The sequence below is a fragment of the Cebus imitator genome, unplaced genomic scaffold (genome assembly GCF_001604975.1).
Source record: "Cebus imitator isolate Cc_AM_T3 unplaced genomic scaffold, Cebus_imitator-1.0 Scaffold112, whole genome shotgun sequence".
Taxonomy (NCBI): domain Eukaryota; kingdom Metazoa; phylum Chordata; class Mammalia; order Primates; family Cebidae; genus Cebus; species Cebus imitator.
In genome coordinates, this window is record NW_016107427.1 from 5050525 (window position 1) to 5070972 (window position 20448).

General features: G+C 48.1%; 2 protein-coding genes across 5 annotated transcripts in view; one reads left to right on the forward strand and one right to left on the reverse strand.

The window, feature by feature from the left end:
• TMPRSS2 (transmembrane serine protease 2) overlaps positions 1-2919 on the forward strand; it is a 41066-nt gene extending 38147 nt beyond the window's left edge. For all 3 annotated transcript variants that reach the window (XM_017538612.2, XM_037742066.1, XM_017538613.2), the window contains one exon: positions 1132-2919. In XM_017538612.2, coding sequence (XP_017394101.1) covers positions 1132-1143 — 12 coding nt within the window. In that variant the 3' untranslated portion in view covers positions 1144-2919. The remainder of the gene's footprint in view (positions 1-1131) is intronic.
• Positions 2920-10221: 7302 nt separating this feature from the next.
• Positions 10222-20448, reverse strand: part of MX1 (MX dynamin like GTPase 1) — a 24792-nt gene continuing 14565 nt past the window's right edge. For both annotated transcript variants that reach the window (XM_037742069.1, XM_037742070.1), the window contains exons 11-16: positions 19411-19533; positions 18881-19022; positions 16453-16611; positions 15615-15691; positions 14008-14256; positions 10222-10912 (exon numbers count right to left, since the gene is read on the reverse strand). In XM_037742069.1, the coding sequence (XP_037597997.1) occupies positions 10682-10912; positions 14008-14256; positions 15615-15691; positions 16453-16611; positions 18881-19022; positions 19411-19533 (981 nt within the window). In that variant the 3' untranslated portion in view covers positions 10222-10681. The remainder of the gene's footprint in view (positions 10913-14007; positions 14257-15614; positions 15692-16452; positions 16612-18880; positions 19023-19410; positions 19534-20448) is intronic.

Genomic DNA, 20448 nt, shown 5'->3' on the forward strand with positions numbered 1-20448 from the left:
TTCTCCTGCCGCAGCCTCCTGAATAGCTGGGATTACAGGCACGAGCCACCACGCCCAGCTAATTTTTGTATTTTTAGTAGAGACGGTGTTTCTCCATATTGGCCAGGCTGGCCTTGAAGCCCTGACCTCAGGTGATTCACCTGCCTCAGCCTCTCAAAGTGCTAGAATTACAGGCGTGAGCCACTGCCCCTGGCCTCACACGAAACCTTTGATTTATAGAGAGCAGAGGAAAGAGCTGACTACGCCCGTCCTTTTCTGGAGTTACTGAGTGGTCCCTGGGCAGCCCCAAGGTCAGGAGCACCCAGAGTTCTCCGGTGCTCCAGACTTGAGCACGAGGGATGGTCCCAGGGGTGCCATGTGCGCCTCATGGACATCTCTGCTTAGCAGAGCCCCTGGCCTTGGGCATTGCCAGGATAGCGGGTGAGAACCAGATCTTCTCATCCGAGGGGCCTCAGGACCTGTGGTTTTCTCAGATTTCTATGCTTCCCAGGGCTGGGCTACTAGTGGAAGAAAATGCTCTATTCTGTCTCCTCTCAAGTCTCCCAAGATGCCCAGCCTGTTGAAGGAGGAGCAGAACCAGGGAGCATTTCCTGCTAGGGCCCAACCTGTGTCTCCTTCAGATGACACATGGGACTCAGGGCCTTTCCATGACCAGGGACCCAGCTGGGCCTCGCCGGGCACAGGGCCCAGTGCTGGAAACATGACCCCGGGGGCAGCAGGGCAGGAGGGAAGCTGGTAGGGCTGAGACAGTCAGCCAGGCTGAGTGGGGGACTCATGCCTGGTTGGAGCTGGAAAATGAGTGGGTGTGTTTGGCGAATGCAGGTGAGTCCCATGGCTGTGCGGGGAGGGGAGGGCTGTGTGGCAGGAGAGCAGAGGGGGAAGCCCAGGCTCTGCTGAAGAGATGCCCCTCACACCACCTCCGCATGCATTGCCCGCTCCTCCCATAGCTCCTGCCCCGCCATGCTCAGCCTGACTCTGACTTCCACACTGGAGAGAAACATGATCCCTTTGTGCTATCAAACTTGCTTATTTGGTTTCTAAGCACTTCATGTGAGTCTAAAGGAAAAAAAATATTTTCTACCTTTGTTTGTCTTAAGAAAATAACACTTTTTTTTTTTCCTATTTTAACAGGCAGACGGCTAATCCACATCATGTTCGTCCCCGACGTGGTTCTGCAAGAAAACAAAGGGGCCGGTTTGGCTTCCCCATGCATGATTTACTCTTCGAGATGATTCAGAGGTCACTTCATTTTTGTTAATCAGCAGTGTGTCTGGCTTTGGCACTCTCTGCCAGTCTGTGCAGGCTGCAGTGGCTCCCCTGCCCGGCCTGCTCTTCCTAACTCCTTGTGCACAAGGGGTGATGGCCAGCTGGCTGTGGGCATGGCAGCAAAGTGTGGAGGAGAGGGGTGGAGTCTGCCCCACTGGGATCTTCCTTCGGAATCCTTTCCAGTGGCTGTTGCCTCTCAGCTGCCGGACAGCTTGACACGGAAAAGGAAATACATGGAAAGGGAAGCAGCCAGTTGGCACCTGCAGCGGCTGCCCTCTGGGACCACTTGGGTAGCGCCCCCCAGCCTCGCTCTCCACAAGGGACTTTTGCTGATTGGTTCTTAGTGCCTTAGCAGCCCCAGATGGTGGCCCGAAATAAAGGGACCAGCCCTTCATGGGTGGTGACGTGGTAGTCACTTGTAAGGGGAACAGAAACCTCTTTGTTCTTACCAGGTGAGAGTATAGATAGTGTCTTCCCTTGGTGCAAGGGAAGCAATTGCAAAGGTACTTGCCCTGAGCACTCCTGGTGCAGGTCTCCACTTGCACCTCCAGCGGGGCGCCTCCTCATCCTCCCCAACCCTGCTCTCACCACCCTGGAGATTGCACATGCCCCTTGGTCCTGGCAGGATGCCAAGTCTGGCATCATGTTGGCCTCTTTAGGCCTGCTAGTCACTGGAAATTGAGGTCCATGGGGGAAATCCAGGATGTTCAGTTTAAGGTACACTGTTTCAATGGTATGTTTCTACACATTGCTACCTCAGTGCTCCTGGAATCTTAGTGTTTGATGTCCCCAATTAGTTCACCTACATTAAACTCTTTGAAACTGTATCATCCTTGCCAAGTATGAGCAGTGGCCTGTTTGAGCTGCTTTGACAAAATGACTCCTGACTTAATGTTCCATAAATGAATGTGCTGAAGGAAAGTGCCCATGGCGACAGTGAAGAAGAGAAATGTGTTTTGTTTTGGACTCTCCGTGGTCCCTTCCAATGCCATGGGTGTCCAACCAGGGGAAGGGTCCCTCTTGCATTGCCAAGTGCCGTAACCATGAGCATGACTCTACCATGGTTCTGCCTCTTGGCCAAGCAGGCTGGTTTGCAAGAATGAAATGAGTGATTCTACTGCTAGGACTTAACCTTGACATGGAAGATCATGCGGGCCCATCCTCAGGATCTGTCTGTGCATGTGCCTCTGCAGAGGGCAGCATTCCCAGGTCCCTTGGAAACAGGTGGCATCGTAGGTGCCTGCTCCCCAAGACACATTCTAAAAAGCGTTGTAATGGTGAAAAGTCTTCCTTCTTTATTGCCCCTTTTTATTTATGTGACCAACCGTTTGTCTTTTTTGTATCTTTTTTAAACTGTAAAGTTCAATTATGAAAATGAATATCATGCAAATAAATTATGCAATTTTTTCCAAATAATTACTCGGGGTTCTGCCGGGCGAGCAGGACCAGCCTGTGTTTTCTTGGAAGAGGGTGATGTTGAGGGTGCTGGTCAAAGGAACAAGGTGAGGCCAGGCCGGGCTTGACACACATCTGGTTGGTGCCCTCAGTTCCTGCAGCCTGTCCTATTGGAGAGGTCCCTCGAATGACTCATTATTATTGTATTAGCCTGTTTCCATGCTCCTAATAAAGACATACCTGAGATTGTGCAATTTACAAAAGAAAGAGATTTATTGGACTTACAGTCCACATGGCTGGGGTGACCTCACAATCATGGCAGAAGGCAAGGAGGGGCAGGTCACATGTTACGTGAATGGCAGCAGACAAAGGGAGAGCTTGTGCACAGAAAATCCCCACCCTCCCTTTTTTTTTGAGACAGAGTTGCACTCTTGTTGCCCAGGCTGGAGTGCAATGGCACAATCTCGGCTCACCACAACTTCCATCTCCTGGGATCAAGCCATTCTTCTGCCTTAGCCTCCAGAGTAGCTGAGATCACAGGCATGTACCACCACATCCTGGATAATTTTGTATTTTTAATAGAGACAACGTTTTGCCATGTGCCCAGACTGGTCTCAAACTCCCAGCCTGAGCTGATCCAACCGCCTCGGCCTCCCAGAGTGCTGGGATTACAGGCATGAGTCACTGCGCTGGGCTAGAAATTCCCATTTTTAAAACTATCAGATCTCATGAGACCCATTCACTATCATAAGAACAGCACGGGAAAGACCCGCACCCATGATTCAATCATCTATCAGGTCCCTCTCATAACACATGGGAATTATGGGAGCTACAAGATGAGATTTGGGTAGGAACACAGAACCAAACCATATCATTCTGCCTCGGCACCCCCCAAATCTCATATCTTTACATTTCAAAACAAATCAGGCTTTCCCAACAGTCCCCCAAAGCCTCAACTCATTTCAGCATTAACTCAAAAGTCCACAGTCCAAAGTCTCATCCAACACATGGCAAGTCCCTTCTGCCTATGAGCCTGTGAAATAAAAAACAAGCTAGTTACTTCCTAGATACAATAAGGGTACAGGCATGGGGTAAATACAGCCATTCCAAATGAGAGAAATTGGCCACCACAAAGGGGCTGCAGTCCCCTTGCACAAAATCCAGCAGGGCAGTCAAATCTTAAAGCACTAAAATGATCTTCTTTAACTTCATGTCCCACATCCAGGTCATGCTGATGGAAGAGGTGGGTTCTCATGGTTTTGGGCATTTCCACCTCTGTGGCTTTGCAGGGTATAGTCTCCCTCCTGCCTGCATCATGGGCTGGCATTGAGTGTCTGTGGCTTTTCCAGACACTTGGTGCAAGCAGTCAGTGAATCTACCATTCTGGGGGCTGGAGGATGGTGGCCTTCTCCTCACAGCTCCACTAGGCAGTGCCCCAGTAGGGACTCTGTGTAGGGGCTCCCACCACACATTTCCCTTCTGCACTGCCCTAGCAGAGGTTCTCCACGAGGGCCCCACCTCTGTAGCAAACTTCTGCCTGGGCATCCATGTGTTTCCATACATCTTCTGAAATCTAGGCAGAGGTTCCCAAATCTCAATTTTTGTCTTCTGTGGAGTGTCAGGCTCTACACCATGTGGAAGCTGCCAAGGCTTGAGGCTTGCACCCTCTGAAGCCACAGCCCAAGCTCTACATTGGCCCCTTTTAGCCATGGCTGCAGTGGCTAGGATGCAGGGCACCAAGTCCCTAGGCTGCACATAGCATGGGGATCCTGGGCCTGGCCCATGAAACCACTTTTTCCTCCTAGGCCTCTGGGCCTATGATGGGAAGGGCTTCTGTGAAGACCTCTGACATGTTCTGGAGACACTTTCTCCACTGTCTTGTAAATTAACATTCAGCTCCTTATTAATTATGCAAATTTCTGCAGCTGACTTGAATTTCTCCTCAGAAAATGGGATTTTATTTTCTATTGCATTGTCAGCCTGCAAATTTTCCAAACTTTTATGCTCTGTTTTCCTTTTGAAACTGCCTTTAACAGCACCCCAGTCACCTCTTGCATGCTTTGTGGCTTGGAAATTTCTTATGCCACATACCCTAAATCATCTCTCTCAAGTTCAAGGCTCCACAAATGTCTAGGGCAAGGGCAAAATGCCACCAGTCTCTTTGCTAAAACTAACAAGAGTCACCTTTGCTCCAGCTCCCTACAAGTTCCTCATCTCCATCTGAGACCACCTCAGCCTGGACTTTATTGTCCATATCATCTCCATCTGAGACCACCTCAGTCTGGACTTTATTGTCCATATCATCTCCATCTGAGAGCACCTCAGTCTGGACTTTATTGTCCATATCATTAGCATTTTTGTCAAAGCCATTCAAAAGTCTGGTGTGGTGATTTATGTCTGTAATCCCAGCATTTTGGGAGGCCAAGGCACATGGATCATCTAATGTCAAGAGTTCAAGACCAGAGTGGTCAGCAGGGTGAAACCCCATCTCTACAAAAATACAAAATTAGCCAGACATGATGGCAGGTGCCTATAATCCCAGCTACTTGGGAGGCTGAGGCAGGAGAATCGCTTGAACCCAGGAGATGGAGGTTCCAGTGAGCTGAGATCCTGTCAGTGCACTCTAGCCTGGGCAATGGAGTGAGACTTCATCTCAAAAAAAAAATAATAATAATTTTAAAAAGCCATTCAACAAGTCTCTAGGGACTTCCAAACTTTCCCACATTTTCCTGTTTTCTTCTGAGCCCTCCAAACTGTTCCAACCTCTTCCTGTTACCCAGTTCCAAAATCACTTATCCATCTTCAAGTATCTTTACAGCAGTGCCCCGCTCTACTGGTACCAATTACTGTATTAGTCTGTTTCTGCGCTGCTGATAAAGACATACTCAAGACTGGGCAATTTACTAAAGAAAGAGGTTTATTGGACTTAACAGTTCCACGTGGCAAGGGAGGCCTCACAATCATGGTGGAATGCAAGGAGGAGCAAATCACATTTCACATGGATGACAGCAGGCAAAGAGAGAGCTCATGCACAAAAAAGCCTGTTTTTAAAACCTGCACTGCCCTAGCAGAGGTACTCCATTAGGGCCCCACCCCTGCAGCAAACTTCTGCCTGGGCATCCATGCGTTTCCATACATCTGAAATCTAGGCAGAGGTTCCTAAACCTCAATCCTTGACTTCTGTGCACTGGCAGGCTCAACACCACAAGATCTTGTGAGACTCATTCACTACCATGAGAACAACACAGAGAAGACCTGCTCCCATGATTCAATCATCTCCCACCAGGTCCCTCGCACAACACCTGGGAATTATGGGAGTTACAAGAGGAGATTTGAGTGGGGACACAGAGCCAAACCATATCAAATATTATTTTTTGAGACAGAGTCTCACACTGTTGCCCAGGCTGGAGTGTAGTGATGCAATCTCAGCTCACTGCAACCTTCATCTCCTGGGTTCAAGCTATTCTCATGTCTCAGCCCCCCAAGTAGCTGGGATTATAGGAACATGCCACCATGCCCAGCTAATTTTTGTATTTTCAGTAGAGATGGGGTTTCCCCATGTTGGCTAGTTTGGTCTCTTAACTCCTGGCCTCAAGTAATCTTGGCCTCCCAAAATGCTGGGATTACATGTGTGAGCCACTGCACCCAGCCCCTTGAACGACTCCTGAGTGGGCATTGTCTGGGGCTGAAGTGTTGGGGATAGTCTTGCCATAAACTCAGGTGCCCCATGTATTCCCAGTCTTTCTTCTGGTTCTCCCATGGCTACCTGATCCAGCTCCAGTCCCATTTTCCCTTCAGGCCAAGACTATCACCCCAGAGCCTGACTCTGTAAAGAGCCACACCCACCCCTGATTGGAGTTCAACTCCAGGCACAACCCTCTGCTGCTATGAACACAAAGGGAGCGTGGTGTATCAAAGTAGCCCAGCATGAGCCACAGCTTACATTCCTGTTGCGTCTGGTGTTTTAAGACAAATACTACTTCTAAAGTAACATTGAAAAAATTCACTAATGCAGCAGCTAACTCCTTTTAAATGTGTTTGCCCCACAAATAAGCTAGATATTTGTTGGGATGTATTTGGCTAAACGGCTTGTTGGAGTCATCTTCTTTGCTGGAACTGAAGAGGCCGATTTTATAATCTCCTAAAAAGCCCACCAACCTACGTGAATAGTCAGATCTTTTTTTTCCCTTGGATGAAAATGAAAGTGGGATCTGACCACTTGAAACCAAGAATTGTGTCCCTTTTGTTGCTTTTAGTGCTACCGAGAGGAGGATTTACCACTCAGATTGGGTTCTCTTCCTCTGAAACAAAAACTGTTATTTGGGAGAACTTTCTAGTTGACTGGTTTTGCTTCTTGCTTGAGAAGGGTAGTGAGAAAGGCATGTGCTCCTGAGCATCTTAGAAGATAGTCACGAGTTGATATGGTCTGGCTGTGTCCCCACTTAAATCTCGTCTTAAATTGTAGCTCCCATAATTCCCACGTGTTGTGGGAAGGGCCCAGTGAGAGGTAATTGAATCATGGGGGTGGTATACCCCATACTGTTCTCATGGTAGTGAATAAGTCTCATGAGATCTGATGGTTTTATAAAGGGTTTCCCCTTTCACTTGGCTCTCATTCTCTCTTCCCTGCCACCAAGTAAGATGTGCCTTTTGCCTTCCACCATGATTATGAGGCCTCCCCAGCCACGTGGAACTGTGAGTCCATTAAACCTCTTTATCTGTTTATCTTTATAAATTAATGCAGTCTTGGGTATGTCTTGATTAGCAGCGTGAAAACGAATACATGAATCCTGAATGTCATTCAAACAAAGCTCACGCCCAGCACCCCCAAGTCTCCACCCCTCCCACAGCATTTATTAAGCACCTGCAGCATGACAGACCCTGGGTTCTGGAAAACTGAGGCTTTCTACTTCAGTTTGTTTAATTTGCTCCTGGCCCTCTCACTGCTCTTCTCCAAACTCAACCCCATCCTACGGGGCCCCCTGAACCCTAGACGTGCCTGGAGTGAAGGTCCCTGAGCAGACATTGTTATATTCCTGTCTGTTCTGCACAGGCCAATGGACCGTTGAGGCGGTGCTTACATTACCGGTGGTGGGTGTCCAGGTTCTTGGTGTCTTGAACAAAGAATTAGGCAAAATGCACAAACAAGAATAGAATGAACCAAGAAAAGCAGAGACATACTGAGATTTAAAGTACACGCCACAGGGTGGGAGTGGGCCCAAGCCTAGGGGTTCAAGAGCCCCATTACAGAATTTTGGGAGTTTAAATATTCTCTGAAGGTTTCCACTGGTTACCTGGGGTATGCCCTATGTAAACGAAGAAGATAAAGTTACAAAGTCACTTACTCGGCATAGCCCTGTGGAGAGGATAGTATCTGTTATAGCTGAAGTGTGAATGAGCCTTATGATCCCTGCCTCCAGACCCTATTTTCCTGCCTCACTTACAGAGCAGGCCACAGAAGCCAGAGAAAAGGCTCTGATCCCAGTGCTGCCCGTCATGGGTGGAAATGGAGGGATGGGAAGGGAGGGACAGTTTCATCGCTTTCCTGAGCCCAGGGGTCCTCTAAGTGCAGAAGGAGTCACACGAAGTGGTCTCCAGGGCTGTCTCTGAGTTCTGACCACTGGGGTCACTCCCCTCTTCCCTCTTGATGACCAGTGAGGACAGGCCTGGGGGATAAGCACACATGTTCATTTTGGCTGAAAGGAAAGTCCTTGAGGGCATCGTGGGGTGTCCCCAGCAGGTTCACTCCCCTGGGGAAATTCCTGTTCTCTTGGACACATATCATCAGCTTTCTTCCTCTATCCTCCCTGGTTATCACTAGCAAAATTGCAACAGTGCAAAATAGAATACTGTGCAACAGTTTGACGCCTCTGTTTCCAGTTCAGCAGAACCTTAAGGCAGGTGGAAGACTGACTTGGGTGGTGGTGGAAGGAAGGGATAGCTGCTAGTGGAGAAGTTTCCCAGGTCTGCCACAAGAGGGCACCTGCCTCACAGAAGGGCCAGCCTGTCTGACGCACCAGTGCAGCCAGAGGACCTGCGCTGTGTCCACTTCGAGAACGAGAACCCAGTACTGAATTAGAAATGCTTGCACCCACCCAGCCCTACTCTTACAAAACTCTGTGTGTTGGTAAAGCCTCTCTCTTAAGCATGAGTGAAACTGATCTGCCTCTGGTAACTTAGTAGCTCCATGTCGACCTGCAGGTGCACGTCAGCACCTGGGAGAGCTGTGAAGGACTGCCCAGCCGCAGCTCCTGACCCGGGCTTGTGAAATGCCTACTGCTCTGCAGACACCCTCTCTTAGAAATAAATTATTCAACTTCCCGAAGAATTAAGGATTATAGAGTCCGAGAGTCAGAAGAGATACAGGATGAGGGAGTCCCGAGGGGAGGGGGTGGTGCTGCTGGTCCAGCCCCCAACCTCACCAAACAAGCAGCTGTGCAGCCTGGCCTGGCGCCTCCACTGCCTGGGAGCTCATAGCTCTCAGGGCAGCCATGGCACCTGGGGGCCCCTCTGTAGAAAGTACCCCCATTCCCCACACTGATCATCTAGAATGTGCCTCCCCAGAGGATGTCACGCCTTGGTGCTCACACCTCATCTCTCTCATTGCCTGTTGGCCTTCTCTTTCCCAGGCTTGGGCAATCCTGATGCCTTAAGGGACACAGTGTCCGGTCCTCTCCTGCCCCATCCATCCAGTCCATTGTTCAGTTTCCTGCCCTTGAGCCTGCCTTGGTCACATGGTGAGGGAGGTCAGCAGCAACACTGATTAGGAGCCATGGTTCTCAGACTCAGGATGTAAGGATGTGGCTCAAGTCTCCCCACCCCAGGCTATACCACAGAACTTCAGTGAGGACCCTGCGGTCTCCTCCGTGGTTAGTATTCTGCCTTCTCTGCTGCATATGCCACTCCTCCAGCCACAACCTCTGCATGTAAAGTCCCACTGGGAAAACTTTTTTTTTTTTTTTTTTTTTGTTGGAGTCTTGCTCTGTCACCCAGGCTGGAGTGCAGTGGCGTGACCTGGGCTCACTGCAACCTCCACCTGCTGGGCTCAAGCGATTCTCGTGTCTCAGCCTCGTGAGTAGCTGGGACTACAGGCACGCACCACCACACCCAGCTAATTTTTGTATTTTTAGTAGAGATGGGGTTTCACCATATTGGTCAGGCTGGCTAGCTCTGAAATCCTGACCTCAGGTGATCTACCCACCTCAGCCTCCCAAAGTGCTGGGAGTATAGCGTGAGCCACCGTGCCCGGCCTGGCAACCTCTTGTTGACTGGGTCTTGTGTTTTTCAACTCCGTGCCAGGTACCCACCCAGTGACTCGACACACTGGACACTTGACCAGCACACATTAAGAGTTAGCACCGTGGGCTTTGCATTTGGTTCCATTTTTTAAAGCTTGTTCCCCTATTTCCCTCCAGTCTCTAGGAAATCACCAGTCCCTGTTCTTTTGCTCATCCCTACCTGCCCTGCCAGAGGGCAGCCTTAGCACTGACTGCTCCATGGAGTCCTGCCTGCTGCTGTTTTCAGGCTTCTTCCCAAAATACAAAACAAGGCAGAGCAGTGTCCACTAGAAATGAGTTTATTACAAACGGAGGAGGCAGGGCTTCGACAGGACTCACACACATGACACTCCTGCTCCTAAAACACTGGCTACGTGACGGGACATTACAAAAACCAGGAAATAAGCTTCTAGATGCTCAGCACGTAGAAGTTTGAGAAGAATACAGAGCAGGGGAGAGCTGCAAGGCAGAGTGATTCTGAGGGTGCAAATCCCTTTCCCAATACGAAGAAGCATCCTTCACCCATCCAGCTCAGGTGCATCTGAGGGCGGGGCTTTGTCTTCATGCTGGAAGCCAAACTGCTCTCACAGCTTCTTGCTAAATTGCCATGGGCTAGGAGGTAAGCAGAGACTGTGACTATCAAGTCTGGCTACTGAGCACTCAGGCACAGTCTGTCCTGTGGCTCCCTGTGCACAGGGGCAGACAGTGTGAGTGCATGTCTGCGGGCTGGACCGAGAGCTCTGTTAACCCGGGAACTGGGCGAGGCGGCGCCGAGCCTGCGTCAGCCGTGCAAGCCGCTCCTTCAGGAACTTGCGCTTGTCACTGGTGTCGCTCCGCTCCTTCAGGAGCCAGCTGTAGGTGTCCTTGTCCTGCAGGAGCTGCAGCATGGCCTTCTGAAGCTGCTGGCCGAATGTCTGGAGCACAAAGAACTGGATGATCAAAGGGATGTGGCTGGAAATGCGCTTGCTGGCCTCCTGGAAGGAAAGAACAGTTCACCAGAGGGTGGAGGGGACAGCGTGAGGAGGGGACTCGGACCTCACATGTGTGCATCAGGGGATTCAGATTCTCAATGAGGGAGACCCTCACAGGGCAAGGGTTTCAAACTCATCAATGTCCTCCATGCTGGGGCAGAGAGGAAGCAGGTACCGTGCAGAGAATGTCCCGGCTATGAGTCATATCCCACCAGCGTTTCCTGACCATTAAACGGGTACCTCTGATGGAAGTGGGCAAAACATGCTCTGTCAAGGTAAGCAGGCAGATGGTGCAAAAACTGCATTTCCAGACCAGCCTGGCCAACATGGCGAAATCCCGTCTCTACTAAAAATACAAAAATTAGCTGGGTGTGGTGGTGGGCGCCTGTAATCCCAGCTACTTGGGAGGCTGAGGCAGGGAATTGCTTGAACCCAGGAGGCGGATGCTGCAGTGAGCTGAGATTGTGCCACTGTAGTTCAGCCTGAGAAGTACTGTGAAATACAGGGCAATAGAGTGAGACTCAGTCTCAAAATAAATAAATAAATAAATAAAAAGCATCATCTCAGCCCTACCTGCAATCAGCATCTGCATTTCGACAAGATGCCCCGGAGACCCTACGCTGAGTGGGGTCTGAGAAGCACTGCTTTCAAGCATCCCAGGAGTGGAGCAATGGAGACATCTGATAAACCAAGAGCTTCCAATTTGCTTTATCTCCTCAGGTTTTCACACATCCCCAGGGCTCTCCCTGAGCTGTGTCTGTGTTCACTCCTTCCTTCCCCAGGATGAATTAGATCGTACTTCATGTTATCTGAAACATGCAGCATCAAAGTATGTGTCGGAGATAGCTCCTGTTTAGTCAGCTACCATTGCATTACAGTGCAGCACTAAGGAACCTGTTGGAAACCAAAAATAAAAACCTATGTCTCCCAACTGACCCAACAGACCCCCTCTCTCGGCCAAGTGGACCTCAAAGAAACCTGAAAATCTGAATTCCAGGCCAAAACAGGAAGAGAAGCCAGGCCCTTCAGGCCCTTTTGGAGTTTAGGTTGAAATTGAGATCAGAAGACTGGCAAAAAAAGACTCTGTGGCAGTAAGATGCCACATTATAAAGTCATGCAAGGCGGGCGTTAACTCACACGTGCCCTGCAAACCAGAAAATCTCCTTAGGTGGGATTTCATGAACTGAGAATAAAGTGGCTTGTTTTCCAATCTGGCTCTGATACAGTGTTACAGTGAACCCCAAGTTTCTCTTCAAAGAATCACTGTCAGTACGTTCAGCTGTTGTTCTTTAATTCTCTATTTTAAAGTTTAACTTCCTTGTAATTCTGATAAACAACCTTCTCCACCGGTTCTAATCAGTAGTTCACATCTGTTCTCCCAGTCCCTGGCTCCATCCTGACTCATCGTGGTCACCTGCTCCGGTCACCTGCTTTGACCTAGGTCACCCGCTTTGACCTAGGTCACCCCTGGCTACCTGCTCTGACTCGCCCATAACACCCACCCTACCACTCCAGCTCGGACCCCTGCTCTCTTTAAAATAGTCAGTCGGGATTAGTCTAGCTTGTGTGGTCTACCCTAGCCAATAGGGGAACGACACAGCAGTAGGGGCGACCCCCGTCAGGCATAAGTGCCCCTCCCCCCTTGTCCAGGCTTGTGGCCACCACGGCTCCCTCAGTGAGCCGCACCTTCTGTAGAAGTAAACTGCCTTGCTGAGAGGACTTATCTTCAAGTGCTATTTATTTTGTGGCATCAAAATTTTACTTATAACAATAGCAACACAAGACAAATAGCAGGCACTAAAGGAAATAAAAATATTTTACCTGAAAATATATTTTTTGGACATATTTTTAAATGGCTGTTACAGGACCAACAGATTGAAATGGCCCTGCCATGTGTTGTTGGGGGGAAATTTGCACCTGTAGAAAATCTCCACTAATGCAGTCAGACCTCTCCCCTTCTAGACCTTCCCTGAATCTAGGTGAGATTCAGTGAGAGCCTGCTGCCTCTAAGGCCCGAGAAGAAAGATTTCCCATCCATTCTCTCCGAAGGCTGCTACCTGGAGTCTTCATCTATGTGACTTTGGCCTCTAAAACTGCCCTTAACTCAGGTATTTCTTTCTACTGATGTCAAGTCTGTAGACAAAGCTGAGCTCTTTCAACCAATGGCCAGCCAGAAAAGTCTCTGAACCCACCTATGACTGGGAAGCTCCCCTCCTTCAAGGTGTCCTGCCTCTTTAGGGAGGACAAGCACACCTCCCTTGTATTGATTTATGATTTTACCTACAATTCCTGCCTCCCTAAAATGTATACAATGAAATTTCATCCTGCCAGTCTCAGGCATACTGCTTCAGGACCTCTTGAGACTGTTCCTGGAGCCATAGTCCCTTGTATTTGGTTCAGAATAAACTTCTTTAAAATATTTCAGCAGAGTTTGGTTTTTCCATTAGCAATCCATTAATATCATCCACACTCATCTCCTGGAATATGCATTAGAATCTATGAGGAGACACCATTTTGCAAAGAAAGCTGAGGCTCAGACCCAGATGTCAGTGGCCCTAAGCCACCACCTGTCTGTCTGTCTGAGGTTGAACTGCTTCTATGGAGGTGATATGGTTTGGCTCTGTGTCCCTACACAAATCTCATCTTGAATTGCACTCCCATAATTCCCACATGTTGTGAGAGGAACCCCATGGGAGGTAATTGAATCATGGGGGCAGTTTCTCCCATACCGATCTTGTGGTAATGAGTAAGTCTCATAAGATCTGGTGGTCTGATAAGGGGAAACACATCGCTTGGCTCTCATTCTCTCTTTTGCCGCTGCCGCCATGTAAAAAGTGCCTTTTGCCTCTGCCATGATGGTGAGGCCTACCCAGCCACGTGGAACTGTGAGTCCATTAAACCTCTTTCTTTTGTAAATTGCCCAGCCTTGGGTATGTCTTTATCAGCCGTGTGAAAATGGACTAATACAGGAGGCTAACAAGATGGGAACGCCAGAGCTGACCAATGCCATCTACAGAGACAGCAAGACTGAAGAGAGAAGCATTCAGAAGAAAAGGCACAGAATGGAAGCTGCCATCCTGAGCCCTGAGAAGACGCACCTGGTGATAGGCCATCAGGTGTTGAAAGATCTCCTCCATGGAAGACTCTGCGGATGAGTGCTCAACCATCATGGTAACTAAGGATTTCTTAGACTTCTTTTCTTCTTCCATCTCCTTCTCTCTGACCTTCTGCAGCGCACCCCTGTACACCTGGTCCTGGCAGTAGACAATCTGCTCCATCTGGAAGTGGAGGCGGATCTGCTTCTCACTTTCCCTCTCTTGTTCTGCTCTAATGTCTTCGATTTTGGACTACGGTAAAAGAAAGACACAACTCAGTCTCCCCCAAGACACAAATTCCCAAGTCACCGGGAAGTAGGTAAGAAGTCTGTAAATATCAGGTGACCCAGTAGTAGCCCTCTGGGCCGTGCCCTGGTGTATCTAAGGTGGGTTTCTAGCCCTGGCTAAGGGTCAGAACTTCTGGGGAAGCTTGAGTCAGAGATGGGCCAGACCCCCATCCCAGGGCCTGGGGACCTACGTGAGCTCCGCTTTCAATCCCCATAACTCAGCTTCTTTCTTTTCTCTTTTAGGAGCTTTTATATCTGATGGCAAGGATTGTCATAACCATCAGAAAATCCACAGGGATGAGCAGGAGAGCCAGGGTTAAATCAGACAAATTCTGTTTTATGTTCCTGGGGTTTAGAGGAACTAGGTGACAAAACCCGGGAGGAGAAGCTTCACCCCTGGACCCTCCAAGGCCTTGACGAGGGCCACGGTGCACAGCGGCAGGTGCATCCTGAACGTCTTCCTCCACATCCATCTCAACCTTCTGAGGAAGGCCTTATTAGTCTCATCTTATGAATGAGAAGCCAGAGGCACAGGCTGGAAGCAGTACATCCCAAGGCCTCCAGCTGGTGAATGACAGGGCCAGGCTCCCCATCTGGGCTGGCGGCCCTGTTTCTAAGAGTGGCTAAGTCTGGTCTCTTGGCCCAGCCTGTCCTCCAGGCTTATTTCCTGTAGGCTCTTTCTCACTCCGGATAGAAAAATTCGATTTTTTTTTTTTTTTTTGAGACAAAGTCTCGCTCTGTCACCTAGGCTAGAGTGCAGTGGTGCAGTCTTGGCTCACTGCAACCTCTGCCTCCTGGGCTCAATCAATTCTCAAGTGTCAGCCTTCCAAGTAGCTGGGACTACAGGCATGCACCATCACACCCAGCTTATTTTTGTGTTTTTAGTAGAGATGGGGTTTTGCCATGTTGGCCAGGATGGTCTCGATCTCCTGGCTTTAAGTGATCCACTGGCCTCAGACTCCCAAAGTGCTGGGCTTACAGGCTCACCATGCCCACCTGGGCCAGAAAGATTCTATTTTTACATGCAGCTTCCTCAGTGAGTTTCTGGATTTGGAGCCATTGCCCTCAGATGTGATAGTCTTCTCTGCGGACTGTGGATCTCTTGTTCTATGAGTTTAAGCACCCTCTCCTTCACTGCTTTTAACCAGATCACTGGTAACACTGGAAGATGCACTAGTGAGTGATGTTATTTGCTGCTCTAAATGTATACAATGAAGTTGAATCATTCTAATCCAATAAATATGTTTTCTAGTGTCAAGCTGATTATTATTATTATTATTATTATTATTATTATTATTATAAATAACACATGGTTGGTTTTACCTTGGCAGTTCTGTGGAGGTTAAAAAATTCTTCAAAATTTTTTATCGAAACATCTGTGAAAGCGAGCCGGACCATATCTAATCAAAGAGAGAAAAATAGTTCAGTATTAGTAGGATCATTTGTGCTCTTCCTAAGATGCAAAAAGTATGAGGAAAAGTGTTAGGAAATAAAATTTCCCCTCTCCCCCTTCCCTTCCTTCTTCTCTCTGCTGTGAAAAAGGAAGGCATGCTCTTTTTGCTTAATAACTTGATGGAAGAATCTTAAAAGCAAATTACCCTGGAATACATTTATTTGATATTTAAACTTTTTATCCTAGTTGCAAAGAATGTAATTTCTGTTAAATTATAAATATTAATATTTTATAATACAACCTAATATAAGTCAAATCACTCTTAAATATATCAATGGAATTTGAATGTCTACATTATCCATATGAAAAAACCCAAGAACAAGTCTTAGATTAAAAAATATTTAATAAAAATAGACCGGTAAATGTCAGTAAAGTATATTCCAGAGTTCTTGGTTGACCTAAGGAATGGGTCATAAGAACCCTGATTTATAGACAGTCTGTCAGAAGTATGGGAGATCCGGGACTTGTAGTTCAAGACAGTCTTATGGGACTGAGCCCTTACGCTGTGGGGTCCGCACGGACTCGGGGTAGTTAGTGTCGGAATTGAATTGTACACCAAGTTGGCACCTGGAGAACCAGACATTTGCTTGTTGGTGTGGGATGTGTCCCACCCCAGGAGGAAAGCGCTGAAGTTTGGTGCTGGCTGCTTTGGTTCCAACCCTTCCCTTTCTTAGAAATCAATGCCCAGAGGCGAAACTGAGCACTCACCCGTCACGGTGTGCAGCATGTCCACAGCCGGCTCTTCCAGCGCCTTGATTTGCTGTTTTACGATGGTCTCAAATGTCCTGTAATTCACAAATCCTGGCAGCTCTCTACCACGATACTGATTTTCAAATTTCCGGATTTTCCTACTCATAATTTCATGGCCTACAGCAGGAAACAAAATGACTCCAAATTATTTTACAAAAATAATTTTCTAAACACAATACCATTCTAGGTTTTCTGAAAATATAAATGGCAAGAAAAAGTGATATGAAATCAAATCTAACTGGGAAACTGAAAATATTCAGGAATTGTACACACACACACACACACACACACACACACACACACACCAGAGCTCAAGATAATTTTCCTTAGTCATCTAAAGGAGAGTGTAGAGCCAGGTACAATGCCACACATCTGTACATGCAGAAACTTCAAATACGATCCATTCTTATATTCCCAAAGTTGTGCAACCATCCACAGATGTAACTCCCGAACCCCACGCTCATCGGCAGCCACGTCCCACTTTTCTGTCCTCAGCCACTGGCAACCACTATTCTGCTTTCTGCCTGTCTGGATTTGCCCGTTCCAGCCATTTTCTATCAGTGGAGTCATGCAGGATGCGGCCTTTGGACTGGCTTTTTTCACTCAGCATGGCATTTTCAAGGTTCACGTGTGGGGTGCCATGGGCCAGCACTCTGTGCCTTTCTGTGGCTGGAAATATTCCAGGGCTTGCTGTTATGGGTTGAGTGAGCTGTGCCCTCTTCAAATGCCTATGATGAAGTCCTAACCCCCAAGAACTCAGAATCTGTGTTTGGAGATAGGCAGAGGTAATTAAATTGAAATCAGGTCACTAGGGTGGGCCCCCATCCCATCTGCCTAGTGTCCTTCTAGAGAAGATGAGAACACAGCAACACACAGAGGGGCCACCATGTGAGGACCCAGCGAGAAGATGCCATCTGCAAGGCAAGGAGAGAGGCCTTAGAAGGAACCAACTCCACCTCCAGAATTGATCTTGGACTTCCAGCCTCCAGAATTGTAAGAAAATAAATTTCTACTGTTTAAGCCCCTCCCCAAGTCTGTGGTCCTTTGTTACAGCAGCCGGAGCCAACTGCCACACACACACAAACACACACACACACACACACATACACACACACACGCACGCACACACACACATACACATACACACACACACACGCACACACACACACATACACACACACACGCATGCACACATACACATACACACACACACACGCACACACACACACACATGCATGCGCCAGTTGGTTGGTCAATTCAGCAGATGGTCGTTTGGGTTCAGTGATATGAAAGGGAGCAAATGTGGCTTTAGTGTCACTAACTCCTTTTCCTGGCCATCCTCCCGCACCCCACCCTCATCTGTGTCAGGCTTACCACACTACTTGACTTGTTGCTATGGTCTAAATGCTGGTGTCCCCTAAAAACTCATATGTTGAAACTTAATCCCAGTGTGATGGTATGAAGAGGTGACAAGTCTCCAAACCAACATTTTCAAATTTTTCTTCCATTTCTTCTAACTTCGAATCACTAGAAATTAAAACTGTGCTTTTCTTAAAGCCCAGAAAACAGAAGCTAAACTTAGATGAACTTCAGGAGAATGCACACCAACTTACATATAAACAGCCTTCATGACTGCTGGTATATACACTACTCCGAAATTTCACTTTAACACCTGATTCAAAGCATAATCCAGAAAAATCTGTCAGATTAACCTGGAGGTACTTCAGAGGCTCTAAAAAAAACTAGTCTCTATGCTACTCCAGACATTAACCTTGGGGAGGACTGGGTTATGAGCACCCTGCCCTCATAAATGGAATTCCAGGCACACCTTGTTTCACTGCACTTCATACTTTTTTTTTTTTTTCACAAATTGTAGGTCTGTGGTGACCCCATGTGGAGCAAATCTATCAGTATCATTTTCTTCAGTAGTGCATGCTCACTTCATGTTTCTGTGTCAGCAATTTTTTAGCAATAAAGTGTTTTAGAATAAAGTGTGTACTTTTTTTTTTTAGGCCTAATGCTATTACAGCATGGTACAAACAAACTGTTACATGCACCAGAAACCAAAACATGTATGTGACTTGCATTATTGTGATACCAGTTTTGATGGTCTGGAACTGAACCCACAGTATCTCTGAGGTATGTCTGTGGTACCCCTGTAAAAAAGGGGTCTGAGGAAGCTTGTTCGTCCCTTCTCCCATGAGAGGACACAGCTAGAGCCATCTTTAAAGCAGAGAACAAGCTCTCACAGACAGCAAATCTCCTGAGTCCTTAAGAATGGATATTCCCGCCTCTGGAACCATGAGCCATCAGTTTCTACTTTTATAAATTACCCAGTCTCCGGCATTTGGCTGTACCAGCCCAAAGAGGGGACTAAGATACTCACTTGCTTGAAAATTTTTTTCAATGACTATACTCCATTTGCGGAACTCGTTTCGGAGTTTGGTAAACAACCGGACGTCTTCCTCTCCCACAGTCTCCTCCCCTTGAATGAAAGCAGCGATGTCCTGATTAAAGGCATTAATTTTCTGTCAAGAAGAAAAACACCGGTGTAAGCGGAGAAACTTCCAACACAAGTGTCAAGGTCATTTTGAGGCTGTGCCTATGTGGAGGGTGGGGGGTCATTCTTTGATTCCTTATGGGGCACTGTAGATCAGGGGGAAGAAGAGGTTTTGGCACCAGAAAGTCCCATCCCACCCGTTGGTGCCTTAGGGATCTGGATGATGCTGCTGACTCCACCCCACACCCCGCTCCCTGCTCTGCCGCCCTCAGCCCCGGCCTGCCCGAGTGCTGCTGATGGATGGGATGTCTTTGGATCGGCCTTGGGGGAGTAAAGAAGGAAGTGTGGAAGGCCCAGCGCCCCTTTTATGACCCCGACATCTGCTTCTCCAGCTTGATGGCGCTGGTAACACTCACGTCTATCAGGAAGAACATTTTTTCATTTTCATCTTCCGGGATGTCCACACCATACTTCTGTAGCTCCTCTGTTATTTTCTGGTGACTCTCCTTGATTTGATTTTCTAACCGGGGCATAGATTTCTGAGGAAAATGGAAAGAAAATAATGGGAATGTGTAAAGATCAACAGGGAATGGAAGGGAGGTCCCGGGCCTCCCTCTGCAGAGGAGCTGCGTGAGCCATTAGACTTCCCGGCTTCCTCTGAAAGGAAGCTTTTCCAGACCCAGGGGGTGGGGAGGGGGCACATGCTAGGGGCACTGTTTTCTGCCCAGGTCTTCCCCCTTCCCCACTCCTGTAACCACAGCCTCATGAGTAGCACTGAGGCACCCGCTGTGTGTGGGTCCTGGGCCCTGGAAGGGTGACCCCAGGGGCAGTTCCTCCTGTGGTCATATTAGGTAAACTCTCTGTAGGGAGGCTGGAGAGATTCACTTGTTTAGTAAGTTCTGAAAAAGCAGCTTTTGGAGCAATTTGAGAATCAACAATTTTTACGTTGTTTGCAATCAATAAAAAGTGATCAGAGACTTAGGTTTCTAACAATACTGTTGACGCCACATGCTGGCTCACCCTTCCACGGCAAACATCTAAAAATGCTGGCTGACATGTGAAACCATACCCTTAAATGTATCAGTGGGCTGACAAGTTAGTGAGGGGCACTCAGAGGCCAACCCCAGTAACAGTGGCCACGTAGGGGCTCAAGAAGAAGGCAGCAATGGAACCTCGCTTAGCCGCAAGGTAAGAAAATGCAAACGTGAACCTATGAGGCTTACTTGGTGCAGAGGCAAAAAATCAACCCCCATGGGCTTGCTGGAGATGGAGAATCTAATAAAGATGCATCCTCTTTCTGCATTAAGTGGGACCCCATAGAACTCTGCGTTCATCACAGTCAGCTGGAAACAACCCCATTCTGCACCTGCATTCCTGGGGACTGCGTGGAAGACCTTGTCCTCTGGTGCCGAGTTGAAAATTTGAAAAAGGCCAGCCTAGCCAACATGGCGAAA